The sequence below is a fragment of the Solea solea genome, chromosome 3 (genome assembly GCF_958295425.1).
Source record: "Solea solea chromosome 3, fSolSol10.1, whole genome shotgun sequence".
Classification (NCBI taxonomy): Eukaryota; Metazoa; Chordata; class Actinopteri; order Pleuronectiformes; family Soleidae; genus Solea; species Solea solea.
The window spans coordinates 12883460-12899734 of record NC_081136.1 but is presented as its reverse complement, the minus strand read 5'-3'; the positions used below and the strand labels follow the sequence as shown (position 1 = coordinate 12899734).

General features: G+C 38.6%; 1 protein-coding gene across 5 annotated transcripts in view; it reads left to right on the top strand.

The window, feature by feature from the left end:
• arap2 (ArfGAP with RhoGAP domain, ankyrin repeat and PH domain 2) overlaps positions 1-16275 on the top strand; it is a 126606-nt gene that overhangs the window by 99116 nt on the left and 11215 nt on the right. For all 5 annotated transcript variants that reach the window (XM_058625725.1, XM_058625728.1, XM_058625726.1 and 2 more), the window contains 9 exons: positions 2661-2724; positions 3299-3462; positions 3970-4182; positions 4945-5050; positions 6217-6364; positions 8775-8852; positions 12365-12439; positions 13534-13651; positions 15778-15906. In XM_058625725.1, coding sequence (XP_058481708.1) covers positions 2661-2724; positions 3299-3462; positions 3970-4182; positions 4945-5050; positions 6217-6364; positions 8775-8852; positions 12365-12439; positions 13534-13651; positions 15778-15906 — 1095 coding nt within the window. The remainder of the gene's footprint in view (positions 1-2660; positions 2725-3298; positions 3463-3969; positions 4183-4944; positions 5051-6216; positions 6365-8774; positions 8853-12364; positions 12440-13533; positions 13652-15777; positions 15907-16275) is intronic.

Below are 16275 nucleotides of genomic sequence, written 5' to 3'. Positions count from 1 at the left end.
TACAGTTGAATGATCATTAACCTGTCACACTGCATGAATCAGCCTTCCCGCCCAGAACTTTCTAAAATTAAGGGTTTTCAAACAAGATTAGCACATTAACGCTGAGCTCATTCAGTGCAATTTTCTCCGTGGATTTCTCTTAAGGCAGTGGCAAAATAGAGGGGGGGGGGGGGGGTGAAAACTAATCATCTCAAAAGGAAGATACACATCATACAAATCAGCTTTTGGGCATATTTGGTTGTCAAATATTAAACATTTTGGAAAAAAATGGTTGATTTAAATTATATATTTTTTTCCAGCTCACATTTTCTAACATTTTCTGAAGTTTCTGTTTCTGTTCTCAACAACAGAAACTGTTCTGTTCACTTTTTCCATTTGTTTTGCACATTATTCACTCTCTAACCACATCCAAGTGTTGCTTGAAGATTTTTTGATTTGCCGCCACTTCTTCTCTGACATAACATAACACTGAGTGTCTACCAAAGCAGTGGTTATTACAGCTTTACGCTACCAAGCTGTTAACGCTACCTAGCCTTAACAGCCATATTAAATACTTAATGCTCCAACTGTATAACAAATGCTCTGCTCCAGTGGAGAAGAAATAAAAAGCCTACATTTTCACAGTCAGTGCTTAGTGAAGCCTTTATGTAGAGTTTGACTAATGTATTGGGTCATCTCTGGTTGTGATTGATATTGCCATAGCTCAGCATGCGCTGTAAACAGTGTCCTCTTGTCATTTTTAAATGATAACACTGCTAATCTTTCCTACTACTTTCTAGTGCCTTGTTTTTAGGCATTAATCTGGAGGACAACAACAAAAACATTCTTTCTGATTTTGTAGATGTGTTCTTTTTTCTGATTTAGTAAAGAAGGATTAAACATTTCCATCCACCACTATAATGTTTTATATGTTTTAGTTTCTGTAATCCAGAACTTTGTGTCACATCATCTCAACATTCCCTTCCTTAGTCAGGAAAACATAATCCAGGGAATCTCTCACCTGCTTCCCACACATGAACTCCTGCAGAAAAAATTACTACTGAATACACACATTGAAATTATGCTCCAGCTAAATTCCTCATAGTTATAGAGAGAGAGAGAAAAAACATTTAACAATGCCTGGTACAAATTATACAGAGAACAAGACTGACAACGTTGTCCTTTGTCGCACAAGCACATTAAGTTTTTTAAAAGAAAACCCCACTGAGCTGTGAGATGGATAAAAGAGGATTGACGTGTGCGGTTGTTCAAATAACGACGGGAAGTGATTTGTATTTACCTGATAATACAATTAGTAAACCCATTCTCATGTCAATTTAAATCTCTGAAGTCCTCCACTTTTTTCATGTGCTGTGTTCTATCGCAATAAAAGACTGTGCCCTTGAAAGTCTGCCCAAGAAAATTTTAAAAAGCTAATTATTTGTTAACAGAGACTCCTGGGAATGAATTGTTTTGCCTTTTAAAACAAAATACAAAGGCTTTGTTGTAGCCAAATTACCACAGTTATGTCTAATGTTTTCCCTGTCCTTTTGTCTCTTGTTTGTTGTGGCATCAAATACTATTTTTCTGCCAGTGGTTCTTATCAATATGAGTTTAAGAAATGGATGCAGAGGTGATTGGGACATGAATTATTAAAATTAAGGGGAAAAAAATATTATATATAATGACCCCCTCTATGTAAAGTGAATGAGAAGTGTTTCAAGTGTTCCAACATGAACGTTTGAACAGGTAAAAAAGGCTAGCCTTTGCTCTTCAATGACTGGCATGTGTTCTTTAATTGCATTGTTTCTGTTTGTATAATGCAGACAAAAACCCCTTTATTTGACCCTACTTTTGGGGAATATTTTCAAAAAAAATTAATCCACTCTTAATCCCGAGCGTGACTTTCATATTCACATACTGTACAGGTACTTATTTAGCGAGCAATCTCCAAAAATCATCTGCTCATTTAGGTTTATTCAAGCACAGCCAGAGAGAGAATTTGATGAAAGTGCCAGATGTTGTTGCCAAAACAGATACTTTTTTCTTGTGTGATCTTGTGTAGTTGTTGCCGTGATCCAGACAGCTGTTTGAACCTACAGAAGAGATTAAGGCAGAGCTTTCCAGTCTCGTCGCCTGGTTTTTCCCTCTATCCTTACACTGTTATTTCAATTTCAAAAAGCTGACATAATCAATCAAATATACTCTGTGTTTGAAATACTACCCCTCAGTGCATTTATACTGTTTATGGTTGTATTTAAACCAGCTCTATGTAAAGCTTTTAGTTAAGCACTCGTGTTTGCATTCTACCTTCCCTCTACCTCCTCACCTCAACACAAAATCAGAATTCAGAAAGGTATTCTCTGTTTTTTTCCCCCGTAATTGAAAAAAATTGTCACGTCGCTGTGATGAGCACTGTATTATTTGCTGTGATTGCCATAAATGAATGCATAAGAGAACAGAGATCTTTCAGTGACAGTTAATATATACGTCAACTTCCCAGTTTCACAGCGAGGGCTTTTAAGTGTTCTCACATTTGACAGCCGATTGAATAACTCCAAATGTCAAATCTTAAGTGTTCCCAACATGTTGCAGTGCATTAACACGCAACGTGTTCCTCTTTTGAATGTACACCAGTCGGGAACCTGCCTTCACTCCAGCTCTTTGCCCTTTTCCCTCAGCTGTCTCCACACATAGTGAGGGCGAGGAGAAGATCCAGGTCTTGCTGATGGTGGAGGGTGGAAGGTATGTGAGTATTTGAAGCAAAATAATAATAATACAAAGATGTGCTAATTGGCAACATATTTGTGATACAGCAAGTCAACACATTACGCAGCACTGTTAGCTTTGATTCTGCCTTTGTCTTGTTAGTCCAAATGCCCTTTACATACTGTAACCATTCAGGGTAATTAAACTCATGCTAGACTGCCTGTTTTAGTTAGAAAGAAGAGGTGAGATGGCACCTAACATATTGCAGCCCTTGCACAAGCTGACAGTTTTAGGCTGCTTTTCAGTGTAATGCAACAGGACTTTATGCTTACTGAGTTAATTGCCTTTCGTTTGTGTGTTTTTGTTGAAACCTCTTGGGACAGCGGTGGTTGTTGATAGATGCGTGTTCTGCCGAGGTACTTTTGGATTCCTTTAATCTCGTCGGCTGTTTATGTAATGTCTTGCCTGTGTTTGGCCAAATGTATGAGCAATTCCTGCTGTATGAAAGATGTCATTAAAGTTTTCATTCAAAATGCCACCTCTCTCTCTCTCTCTCTCTCTCTCTCTCTCTCTCTCTCTCGCTCTCGCTCTCTCTTTTTCTTTTTTAAAGAACGGTTTACATCCATGGCTTTAACAAGACAGACTTTGCACTGTGGCACTCCGCTATCACACTGGCTGCTGGCACAGATGGCAAGGCCCTCAGTGACCAACAGCTGACTAAAAATGGAGTCCCTATTATCGTCGACAGTTGCCTTGCTTTTGTCACTCAGTATGGTGAGTTGCCTTCAATTTATGGAGAGAAAAGTTTCAATAAAAAAGTTATGCTGGAGTTTTATTATGATATTCCCCTGAGGAGCTGATTCATCCACTGCTGCATGCGTCATTATGAGAATTTCATTCATTCTTCTAATGTTGTTGGGCATAGTGCTGTTACATTATATCTCCCTTTTCTCCACACATTTCCTAGAAGAATAGAAGTTGTACTCGTCACTGAATATGAAATGCAAAAAAATATGAATCTTAACTTTGATTGGAGCTTTACAGTGGCATAGGGAGCTAATGTACCTTGCACCAGGCATTTTATTCTATACACAATTCAGATTGAAATATGTTTACATAACATATATATCAATTTCCACAAATCAGACTTTGTATCTGGTAGGCTATTGCCCTATAATTGTTTACTTGTATAGGAATCCATGGATTACCATTTTCTGAAGCAGATACAGGAAGTTGAATGATGTGTACGTATTAACTTTTCTCTTTTCAATATCCAACTAGGTTTGTGTAAGGAGGGAGTCTACCAGAAGCCCGGGGAGCCTGCCAGAGCTGCCCTTCTCCTGCAGGAGTTCATCCACAACGCCCGGGATGTGAAGCTGAGGAAGAAGGAGCACCAGCTGGAGGACGTGACTGACACCCTGAAGAATTTCTTATCTCAAGTTGAGGACGCGCTGCTGACCAAGGAGCTCTATCCATACTGGGTGTCAGCTCTAGGTAAATTAGGTGGTAACGGCTGGTGGGAATTGACAGGTGCTTCATGATCCAATTTAGCAACGTTACAGCCATTCCCAAACTTAGGAATGCTGTGGCCCAATTTCCATCCATCCATTTTCTACCACTTTATCCTCCACATGAGGGCCATGGGGAGAGCTGGACCCAATACCACCTGACATAGGGCAAAAGGCAGGATACACCTTGGAAAGGGCGCAAGTCTATCAAACTGATTACAGTCTGCTGTTCACCAGCACCTGATTTATGACTATAGGATGAAATATCACCTATCTTTTGTGCTGTCACAATGATTTGATTGTTATTTTTGTGTAATAAAAAGGTATTTAGATGAATAGATGAGATTAAACCCTAAGTATTGAAAAGGGAGGAAATTACATTTGAACTTTCAGGTCTTCAATTGTGTAAAGGAAAATAGATAAATAAATAAATACATAGATAAAGTACAGTACATATAAGTGGACACCAATGTAATCGACAGCTGGTATCATCCAATAAGAGCCTGGTTGCAGGTGATGTCTGTAAATTTCCACTTGGAATACCTCTACGTGGCGTAAATCTAATCTTTAATCTCAAGCCTTCAATACCGGAGTTCAGATTCTTATGGGTGATGTCACAAACAGTTCACTACAAAACAAAGAACTATGTAAATAATCTATAAATTGTCTGTAATAATCCACATGAACGGAACAATTTGAAAGAATCTTGGCATGATGTGAAGTCGTTATTGTCTGTGTGGTTTTGCAGATGAGAAGGATGAGGGACGGAGAGTGAGGAAGTACTCCACTTTCATAGAGAGCTTGCCCAAGGTCAACAGGTCGACGCTTGATGCTCTTCTGCAACATCTGTACAGGTGCACAGATGCACACACAACACACACACATAACCTTTCAGGTACATTAAAGCTTGTTGTAAAGCATGTTTAAAGCATTAAATACAGGATATGAATATTTATATATTACTGGGCAACACAAGAAATTAGTGTTGTATGACAAATCCTTTATTGTACAATAAAGTAAACATTGAATGTACATGCACTGGCCTTTTATATAGCTTTCCAATTTGATCGATTATACTGTTTGTCTCTAAATTTACTGGAGCTTTTTTCTGTATTTACTCTGTACTGTATCTAGCTTTAATTCACACTCACTATCTATTATTGTTGTGCCGTTTTTATCTCTTGTACCTTCTGAAACCAGCACTGGTCCCTGTTTTTGGTTCAAAAATCTCACTAATCCATGTAGCCACTGGGCACTTTTGCAGCAATGTGATGGTACCCACATCTGATGGATTGCTTTATTTATACACAACAGCTAAACATTCTGCTTTTATAAATCTGCCAAAACTGCGTCATGTGCCCTGAGAAGCTTTAAGGTTGCTGTTTGTCAGTTGCAGATTAGCTTATTTGCCCTCATCTGTTTTTATACTGTCCTGCATGCCCCCCCTCCCTTTCTTGCTTGCAAATGTTATTTTTTAATGCTCTGATAAATGAAATTGGACTTACTCAAGTGGCTTATTATTAAAATCCCCTGCAACAAGCAAGCGCACAGCCAAATCTGTAACATTTATTTATTTATTTTTGTAATTTTCCTTTGACAGGTTAATATTTTACAGTTCATTACCAACATGTGGTAATGGTTTTAGTAAAAGGGAGGTCATACTGTGGTAATATCATGTTATTTGTAATGTAATTTCCACCTTGTTAATAATAATGGAAATAGGTTTGGGGAAATGATAATGTTACTATAATATCATGTTATTATTAAGTAATATCCAGCTTGGAAATGACAACTATAGGCTACCATCAGTGAAACACCTTTAAATGAAAGATATTTGTTAATGGAAAGTAAATACCATATTATAAAGTTGAAATGTTCATTTTGTTTAACCTTAAATGGGTGATTATTAAATAAATTACATGGTATTAGCCTAGTTTCCCCTATTCCAAAATTATATACTAAGAATATAATGTTCTTATATGTGTGTTTTTTTGTTGTTTTTTTTTACCCTATGATTTAGGATTCAGCAATGTTCCCACCTCAACCACATGCCAAGTGAAAAATTGGCATCTGTCTTCTCCCCCCGCTTGTTCCAGACTCAGGGACAAACCCCACAGGAAATAAGTGTGGTCCATGACCTCATCAACAACTACATTCCACTATTCAATGTAAGTCAAAATCACAGTATATGTTTTCTTTCTGTACAATGTGACATTGCGGCAAGAGCCGAATAACTGATTGGGAGACAATAAATAGTCAATCAGTAAGACATTAAGACATCTCTTGTTATTATATACACTTGTTTAACTTCTGGTTAAATCAAATCAGCCAATCACATGACAGCAGCTGAAGTTAATTGAGTATCAGAATGAGGAAGAAAGGGGATTCAAGTGACTTTGAATGTGACATGATTATCAGTGCCAGACCAGTTGGTGTGAGTACTTCAGAAACTGCAGATCTATGTAGTGGGATTTGTATGCACTACCATCTCCAGGGTTTACAGAAAATGGTTGGAAAAAGAGAAAAGATCCTGTGAGCAAAAACATGCTTTATTAATGGCAGAGGTCAGAGGAGAATGGCCTGACTGGTTCAAAATGATAGAAAGTCCACAGTAACTCAAGTAACCTTGTTACAACCAAGGCATGCAGGAGACATGTTTGAATGCAAAATCTGAAACTACATGTGTTACTGCAGCAGAAGCAACCTGGCCATTCATTCTTTCATCAATCCATTCATCTATTAGGTTTCATTTACGTGTTATATACAGTATATACATGATATACATATGTAATATCTCTACCATTACATTGTAGAGCTGTGCTAAAAAAAAAACCCTTACTGATGCATGTATTGATTCAGATGTTACCGAGTTGATACGCTGTGATGTTAGTCTTGAGACATTAACATCTCCTTAGTGGCAGTGCGGAATAAAGCCAGTGAGTGGCAGTCGAGGTCAGCTGTTCCTTAGCACTTGCTGTTAAATATTAATATCGTAATTTTTCAAACTGATCGTGTATCACAATATCGTTTTGTGATGAGTATGTTACTTTGAGGTCATGGGAAATATCCAGCTATAGTGTATTATTGACATATTTTCATCTATAGTTTATTAATAGTCATCCATTACTGTAAGTAGTTTCTGGACACGTATTCCATAAGATTTCTCTTTTTATATATAATTGTAGTCATGGAATCTCGTTTTTTTTTTTGGACCACTTTATCTAAAGAGGTATCTTGTCAATTATCACTTTTGGAAAAAAAGACATAACCGTCAAGGCATTTAGATGTTATCATATTACACAAATTGCAAGCATGATTTTATTCACACTCCTATACTTCTCATCTGAGGAGCCAAACTGTTGTTGCCAAATCTCCACAATTGGCTTGACTTTCCGGATGTGTGGATGGGCGGGGGGTGTGGTATCAATGCTACCCTTGGAGAGCTGCCTGGCTTATGGGATACACAGCACCGAGAAGACACTAATTCCCAGCGGAACGCCTGGATGATCCCACTTGTTTCCGATGTCAAAGGAGGTGCATTTTCTCTTCAAAATCGTTTCCGGACGCCATCATTCGCATGACAAATAGCCATTAAGCTCTACCAATCATAAGCCCAAAAGCAGTGAATATGCACGCCGGGGCACAAAACGAGTGAGACGTCTCGCTAATTAAAGGACTAGTTCTGTGCTGGATGCTGTTGACAGGCCCCATTATCAGGCCTAAACACACACAAGGAGTTTGTTGGGATTTTTTTCTTCTTCCCCCAATCTTCTCTGCCAGTCGTATAACTCACAAAGAAAGTTGTTCTCTGAAAGTCATAATGATGTAAAAAAAAAAAATGTCTTTACCACACAGATTTTTGAGAAAAGGAAAGAGTATTCACTTGTGCTGATGTCAAACACTCAGCCAAGTCTCTCTTTCAAAAATGAGTTTGAAAGGCCTGTGTTACTTTCCATGTCGATTACATTCAAACCATTGTCAAATGAGTTCACACAATGCTGATGAAGCTCCACACGAGTCAGTTTTGAGCTTGATCTGAGTATGTGATCTTGTGTCACTTGGCGACGTTCCCGCGCTGCACAGAGGAAGTGATTTGTTTTACGTCAGAACAGATAGAGCCAACGACAGCATCATGTTAGGAAAGAGAGGCGGCTGCAAACAGGTTTGGAGTTTGACTGAAAACACAAAGTAGTGCTCACGAAAGGTTTCCGGAAGTGAATTCTGCTGCTCAAAAAACCTGGTCGATCAGCAGTTTGATAAACAGTTCTTGTTCCTGTGCGTCCCTGTGCTGCTGTACACACACACAAATGCTCCCTTAGTCAGGACTGATAATTTAGCTTGACAGAGTCCATCTTCAGATGAAGCATACACATAACGTGTTTTTGTTTACAAAGACCAAACGGAGGAAAAAAATTACGGGGAAAAATCACCCGTACTGCACTGTATTGAAAATGACTGTAAAACGTTTTAAAGTTTCTCGCATGTTGACATGATCAGAAAGTTTCTCCTTTTTTGAATTGAAGGTTTGAATTGAACTGTGTTCGTGTGTGCAACTGTGTGTGTTTTTATTTCCAACAGGTCAATGAGGACCAGGTGCAACAGATGGAGATAGAGAATGGTTTCATTGCACGCTGGAATGACAAGAAGGACACCACAGTAAGTCGACCCACAGAACCCAAATGGAAATCACCAGTGGGTGCTGTCTGTCTGTATGTGCGAGTGCTTGTATTGATTTGCCTGCTTGAGTTATTTTCCCTCACATCAGGGATTAATTTGAAAAGGTGTTGTTTTCCTGACAAGAAAACAAAGGGCATGGGGAATGTAGGGGTGCTGGGGTGTGCACGCGGCAGACAAGGCGGGTGAGGAAAAAAGGGCCTTTTTCCTGTTAACCTTTTACAGCAGGTACTTTATGCCTGGGTGCCTCCTCCAAGAAAAACATTTGGTTCAGATAACTGGGGAGAAATAAATTAAATCACATGCCCGTGTTGCTGCTGATGTTGGAATCTGAAGTGAGTTGTTGATGTCTGCGCCTTTCTGCCCCCCCAACCCTCCATTCTGTCAATGTCATCATAGACCTGCTGTTGTGGGGCAGGAGGGTTACTCAGTGGAATTCTATCAGGAGCTGGTTCAGCTCTACGGAGATTGCTATTTTGGATCACCATGTAATTACAATAGCCCACAATGGACAAACTGAACATCTTTTGAATTGTGCCAACTGAAGGCTATACATAGGTTCTCCAACACACTTGAAAGGGATAAGGTGAGGTATATTCAGCTGCAACATGCAACTTCACCAGTACATGTAGCTAAATTTGACTTGTGGTGTGGTTTGCATGTAGGGAAAATATCTGCAACAAGAGGAGATTTAGTTGGAACTAATTCAACTAAATCTTGAGGGAACACAAGTAGGTATAATGTAAACAACGCTGAAGACTTTTAACTTTTTCACGGCAACCACTTGTATACATTTAAAAAAAACATTACATTATGCAGTATAAATATGAAGAGGCCTGATTTAAAGTTGGAATTTTCTGCCTAATGTTAATGCAAAAGATTTTCAAAAATGTTAAAGTAATCTTAACTTTGGAAATTGCTGATTTATTGTAATTGCACATCACTACGGGGAAGATGCTTTTATTGAGATAAGCAGTAAGGCTATTTAAGTTTTTAAGATAATTACTATGAAACAACAGCTATATGAAAGAAAATCAAGAAATGTAAAGGCCGAGGCAGGGATTTGACCCGAGTTTCAGGCAGAAAGGCTGTGTATTTAATTATATAGATGTAACATTAGTAAAAAAAATGTTTTGCAGTTTTCTTCCATTTATGTTATCAATGCTGTACATTTTCCAGGTGCGTCTTAAACACATGTTTAAACATCACCCTGAAAATTAAACACCTGTGCAAAGCTGTTCATTTTTAATGTAGGTGGAATATGCACCCCATTGTTTCAGGCTTACACATACTCTCATTATTATATTGAGCAATCCTCTCTTTAAGCCTCTTATACTTTTCTTAACTGCTGCTTTGATATTTCCCATCGTCTCCATCTTGCTTCTATGCTAAACTCTGGCAAAGCAGTAACCCTTACAGGAGCACCAACATCAAAATGTCACCACAGACACCACATTCAAGATTAATCTATTAGTCGAAACCGTCTGAATTATAAAACCCAGGTGTAGCTGTTAAAAAATAAATGATTACCCCCATTTCCATTGCCAAGGATTGTGACGTCACGGATGTGCCTGAAACAAAACAAGTTGGAGGAAGAAAAAACAATACTCCATTCAGCTCAGTGATTATATTACAATGTTGCCTGTTTCTGTGGCACAAGATAATATTTGCAGGAAGCTTGCTTGAGATGGCTTGGCCCTTTTGCAGGTTAAAGTCCTGACCTCATCTGTTTCCTTTGCTAGGCAGGGAATGATAAGGATCCCGCAACCTGCAAGTGACTACACTCGGGGAGTAAATACATCAGCGCTATAATGAGGTGGAATGCAATGCCATGCCTTGTAAGTTAGAAGTGGCACTTCAAAATCAATAGTTTCATTTACAGGCAGGGTGAGTTCAGGGAGAGTATGACATTGGTAGCTGTCGTGGCGATTTCACACTTCCTTCTGTTACATTTGCGTGCTTTGCCAGAAAGTTATCAACATCCTGTCTTTATTTCCTGTCTTGGATTTTGTTGGAGTGTACCTTGATCTTCTTCCTATCACATTACACTGAAATTGGCAGAGGAACAGAGTACTTTCACAATTACAGCTTAGTTTGAATAACTGTAATTTCTGTGCTCTCCAATCATGTGATAGGTACATTTTACAACAATGGGAAAACTAACTGAAATGACCAGATAGCATGGTAATGGCTTACCATAGCTTGGGACTTCCAGAAATGTAGCCTTAGTGCCTTAAAACAGAGGCCCCCAAACTAGGAGTTGCGACCCCAGTATGGGTCATGGGATGTGTTACTGAGTGGGTGGAGTTAGGTGCTGCAACAGACCAAAATACCAAACACAAACAAACAAACTGAGTTTGCAGCCCACCAATGAAAATGTATTTTGTGAATAAACTGGCTGCGTCATTGCTATCAGTGAAGCCAGTTTTTCGATTTATCATGTTTCCTTAATGTCAGATCACACATTTTATAATGCAGGTCTTGCATAGAGCACCTTTATTACTTAAACTTTACCCCATAGTTGCACATAACTCCATCTCTCTTCTAAAACACTATAACAATATAGCAATATAAGCATGAACTCATCATATTCAACTATAATTTTGCTATCTTTAACTTTACATTAATTATTTTTCTACTCTGGTGCCTTCAGAATGATAATTTTCCTTCTGGGCCTGTCGATTTTTCTTGGCTCGAGTCAGATCAGGTCTTGGTGTCACAGTCTCGTAGAAATCTGCCAAAAGCTTGTATTCTCTTCAAGCCAGTGTGTTTCCATTTGTGAAATGGACCTAGGGTTTTTCTTTCTCCTTTTTGGGCTCATTTTTGTCTGGATTCAAGTAGACGTCTCTTGGTTGTTCAGTACTTTTCTCCAGGCTTTGTGAGCATGACAGGCTTTCATTTCTCCCCCGGCATTTATCATTCACGAAAAGGTTACAGTTTCGATAATTAAAAGTGGTAAAGATTACTGCTGTAGAAAGGTACCATTATATGTAGTGGCAAGAAGTCTAGCATTTGACGATTTCATGCAGAAAGGCCACAAGTTTTCTTTTTTTACAGAGGATGCATTTAGTGTAAAGAAAATATCTGTAAATGCTGTGTGGTCTTATCTCTGCCTTCTGCTATACTGTTCATTTTGGCACGTTTCCTTTTTTTTCAAATTCCATAATAACCTGTGAGCATTTTCCAGGTGTGTGGACATATTTTTAAACATCACACTGAAAATTTAACACCTGTGGAAGGCATTCCACTTTTAGTGTAGGTGAAACACACAGGTGTGTGTGTGTTTGAGTCTCACATGTTATTGCTGCTGCTGCTGCTGCTGGAACACCTTTGGTTTTCTATCAATCCTCCAGACGTTTCCCCATTTAGATTCATGCTGCACCGCAGCCAACACATTTTGGAGATAAGCCAATTAATCCAGCTACCTTTTTTTGTGTAATTCGACTGATCTACTTAAGTCTATTGTTCTTCTTTTTCCTATTTTTCCACCTCAGTTCTCTCCAGCTGGGGACTTGATCTTTGAGGTGTACCTGGAAAAGAGAGAGCCAGAGAACTGCTGTTTAATCAAGGTAGGAGTGTGTGTTAATGTGTGTGTCTGGTCCCTCAGCGGTAAGGTGAAAAGAGAGGGAGGTGGAGTGTGGGATGAAGGCAGGTGAGGCAAGAATGAGAGGTGGAGAGGTTGATGGAATGGAGACATTTGTGGTGAAACCTGAGGGGGACTATCAGCAGTGAAATAAATCAAAAGCAAACTAATCAAAGAAATGTCTGATTTAATTGTGTTAGTATTTGCGTTTTATGAGGCACGCAGGTCGCTGTAGGTTATGGATTCCTTTTTTACAGCTGTGGCACAGTCGGGATGGGGTTAAAGACAATTGCTCTGCAGCACAGTTCGACTTTAATACTTCACTTTCCCTCTGTGGAATGAGGTAGAACATTTGCTTAGTTCAATCCCGCTCTGGTACACTTAATAACTTGACAGAGGCGCAAGTATTTAATCAGTTCATGGTGTACACGGCTGCGAGTCAAATATCTGTGCAATAAATGTTACATATTGAATGTGTCTACAAACGAAGCAATGGTTGAGGGTGGTGTTATTAGTGGCCCATAAAGCTTATGATCTCAGCTCTTTTTATTCAAGATGTTTGTTTCTTTTTTGCTTTGTTGTTTTAACATCACATCACCCCAATTCTGGCTGCCCTTTCCATATTTTAAGATTTTACTGATCACTTTTATCTGGATCTAACCCCGAGCTACATGTCAGACATTATGACCCCATGTGAGCCACCTTGCAGCCCTAGATCCTCAGGCATGGCCTTCTTGGTTGTTTCAAAGTCAAGGCTCAAATCCAGAGGAGATCATTGACTGGCATTCATGTGACGTTGTCTTTTTTTATTATTTATTTATTTCACCATTCAATTTTGACCCATTCATGATTGTTTTTCTCATTGTATACCTTTAAACCATTGTTTTTGTTAATTGCATTATTTGATGCCTTTATTTATTCTCATTAATACTCTACTTGTACTGTGTTTCTTGTCCTTTGTCTTGTTTGGCTTCATATTAACTTAATCTGGTCTGTCAAAGCAAACTGTTTTGCAAAGTTGCCATATACATAAAAGTTATTATATTATTATATTACATCTGTTGTTTGTGTTTGCGGTAGGTTTCTCCCAGCATGCGTTCGTTGGAGCTCGCAGAAACTGCGTTGACAATGAGGAATGTTGCCTTCAATGCCAATGACCTCTGGACCACCTTTGAAGTCATTGAAAATGGAGAGCTAGGTAAATGCATGCAGGAAGGAAGTATCCCTCCAGTCAAACATTCACAAAATATTCCCAAAAAAAAGTATTTAATCATAAATCAAACCGTTTTTTTTTATTTGACCATTGGCGTATTCACCCGCAGTTCAGCAGGAAAGACTTTTCTCAGATCTTTGCTTTTTAATTGCATAGTCCTGGGTGCTGACTTAATCACTTTCATGCCTTTAAAAATCAGAAAAAATCATGTGTTCAGTTTTACCGCCCATCTCTCTTCAAACCTTGAGTCTGTAAAAAAAAAAAACTTCACAAACTACTTGGTTATTTACATTTTTTGACATGTGTCCACGTGAAACTAATTCTAATCTGAAATCAGCAATTGTGCAGAAATAAGTTGGCACTTTCTATTCTTGTATTTTAGACAATAGCAACATATTCTTTCTAGCCATTTTAGTAGGTACACCCTATTTTGTACCATTTGACAAGGCCACAGGTACAACTGATCAACTGCTTGTTATCCCAATCACATTATAATTACTCCATGCATTTAGACATGGAGTAGCTTGAGTAGCTTGGAAAACTTCAGAAGAAGCATCAGATCGAGGAAGAAATATTGTTTAAGTGATGTTAATTGTTGCAGGATAGTTAAAGGCAGATGGGCAGATCTACATATAGTTGTCCTGTCTGCCACCATACGACATACACACAGTTTTAAAAGTGCCCATTAGTTTCTTGTAACGTCGACAGAATCAACAGAGAAAAAATATGCCTTGCCCTAACTTATACTGTAACCTCACATTTGTCACTACAAATGAACCAAACTGCATTTCTATAAAAATTCTGCCTTTGTATATATGTATATATACAAAGGCAGGATTTTTGTTTTCTATTCTTTTAAATTGGTATTAGCCTTCGCTGCAAACATACATCATGCTAAGATCACACTTTGTCTCATCAAATGACCTCATAATGCTGCTGTGCTGTGCTATCTCACTAATGAAGCAGTCTCTGTGAACATGAGAGAACACAGAGAAAAATTAGCCACCATTGGTTTGATGATATGCACATGAATTAATCATCTTTACCATCATATATCATAAATTACCTCAATCTTCTTTGCATAATCGGCCTAGGGAGCTGACCCACCTCATCTTGCATTAATATGCTCCGATGACACCTCATGCCTCACACAGACACATTTGATCACTGCACAGGAAGCACAGACCAAACGAGAGAAGTCAAAGTTTAGCTTTGTCACCGAGTTTCCTACAGCTGACAGTCCCTGTGCACGTCTCATCAGTTCACTGAGAGTTTACACGGCACTCTTGTTTTTGTTTTCTTCCTCGCAAAAGTTACAGAGGGCACGACGTCCTCCTCTACAAGCCAAGGTGTGTTGAATGCTGAATATATTTGCTGTCGGTTCAGCATATTTTCCATGCCACGACAATATGTCTGTGAAAAGAGTAAACAGTCGAGCTGTTTTGAAGGCGGTACCGTGACAGCTTTTGCTCATAAATCCATAAAGAGGGGAGGGAAGAGTGCGTTAATTAGCCATTTTGAGGGGATAGTGCCGGATAAACACTGTTATCGAGGACAATAGGCAGAAAAGGGGAGCCAATATTTGTTGGGAAACGAGGAACTAATTCCATGGCCTATGTCTGAGGAGATTCCAGAGGAAAGATAAGCCCACTGTTATGAATAAGTTATGCCATTGTGGCTCTTTCTTTACCTCCTTTGGTTATGAAAAACAGGGCAGTGTAGAGATGGGATCAGAGCAGGCGTGGTGGTACACAAATTATCTCCTTTTTTTTCTGGCTGACAGCACGTACCCTGTTCACCAATTAGGAAGAGATAATAGGTCTATTTTGCACATGAGTGTGTTTTTATAATCAGGTCCTGATGTGCTGCTGATAAATTTAACCACTCAGTAATGAAAAATGGGCAGAACAACAACAACATCATTTTGTTATTGGGTTAACGAGAATTAGGATTTAATGATAAGAGGTTGTGTTTTGATGTCAATAATTTATAAGTGATGTGGGTGTTTGACTTGCCTGACCGTTTCAGTTTTGACTATTGCTATTGTTCTCGCCACATTTTCCTGCTAATCATTCTTCTTCATTTGACACAATGTCGTTTATTCTGAACAGAGCGACCTTTGCACCACAATGAGAAGATTCTTGAACAGGTGTTGGAGTGGAGTTCTTTGGACTATCCAAGTTCTGCTTTTCTTGTAATAAAGAAGTTTTCCGAGGCTAAAAGAGCGGCTGATGGAAAAGGTAAAGGCAGTTGCTGTTGATACCCCAAACCCTTGTCAAAGTAAATTCCTCTAACAGTATACTGTATATGCCGCATTCGGTTTATTTGCAATTGTTTGTTTTTTCTTTATATTTTACTTTAGTGATCATACATACTTTTTTATTGTCAACATTTTGCAGTGGTGCTTACAAATATACCAAATACATTCAATATAGCTCCATCACAACACATGTTATGCAGGTGTTTCAGCTGACTTAGTCCGATGATCTACTGTATTTTATGTTTGTAAAATAGTATGTATCACAATATTGAGTCAAGTTGAGAAATGGTACTCTAAATACAAATGGATAAAAGGTCAAATTAGTTCACTTAAAATAATGATAATAATG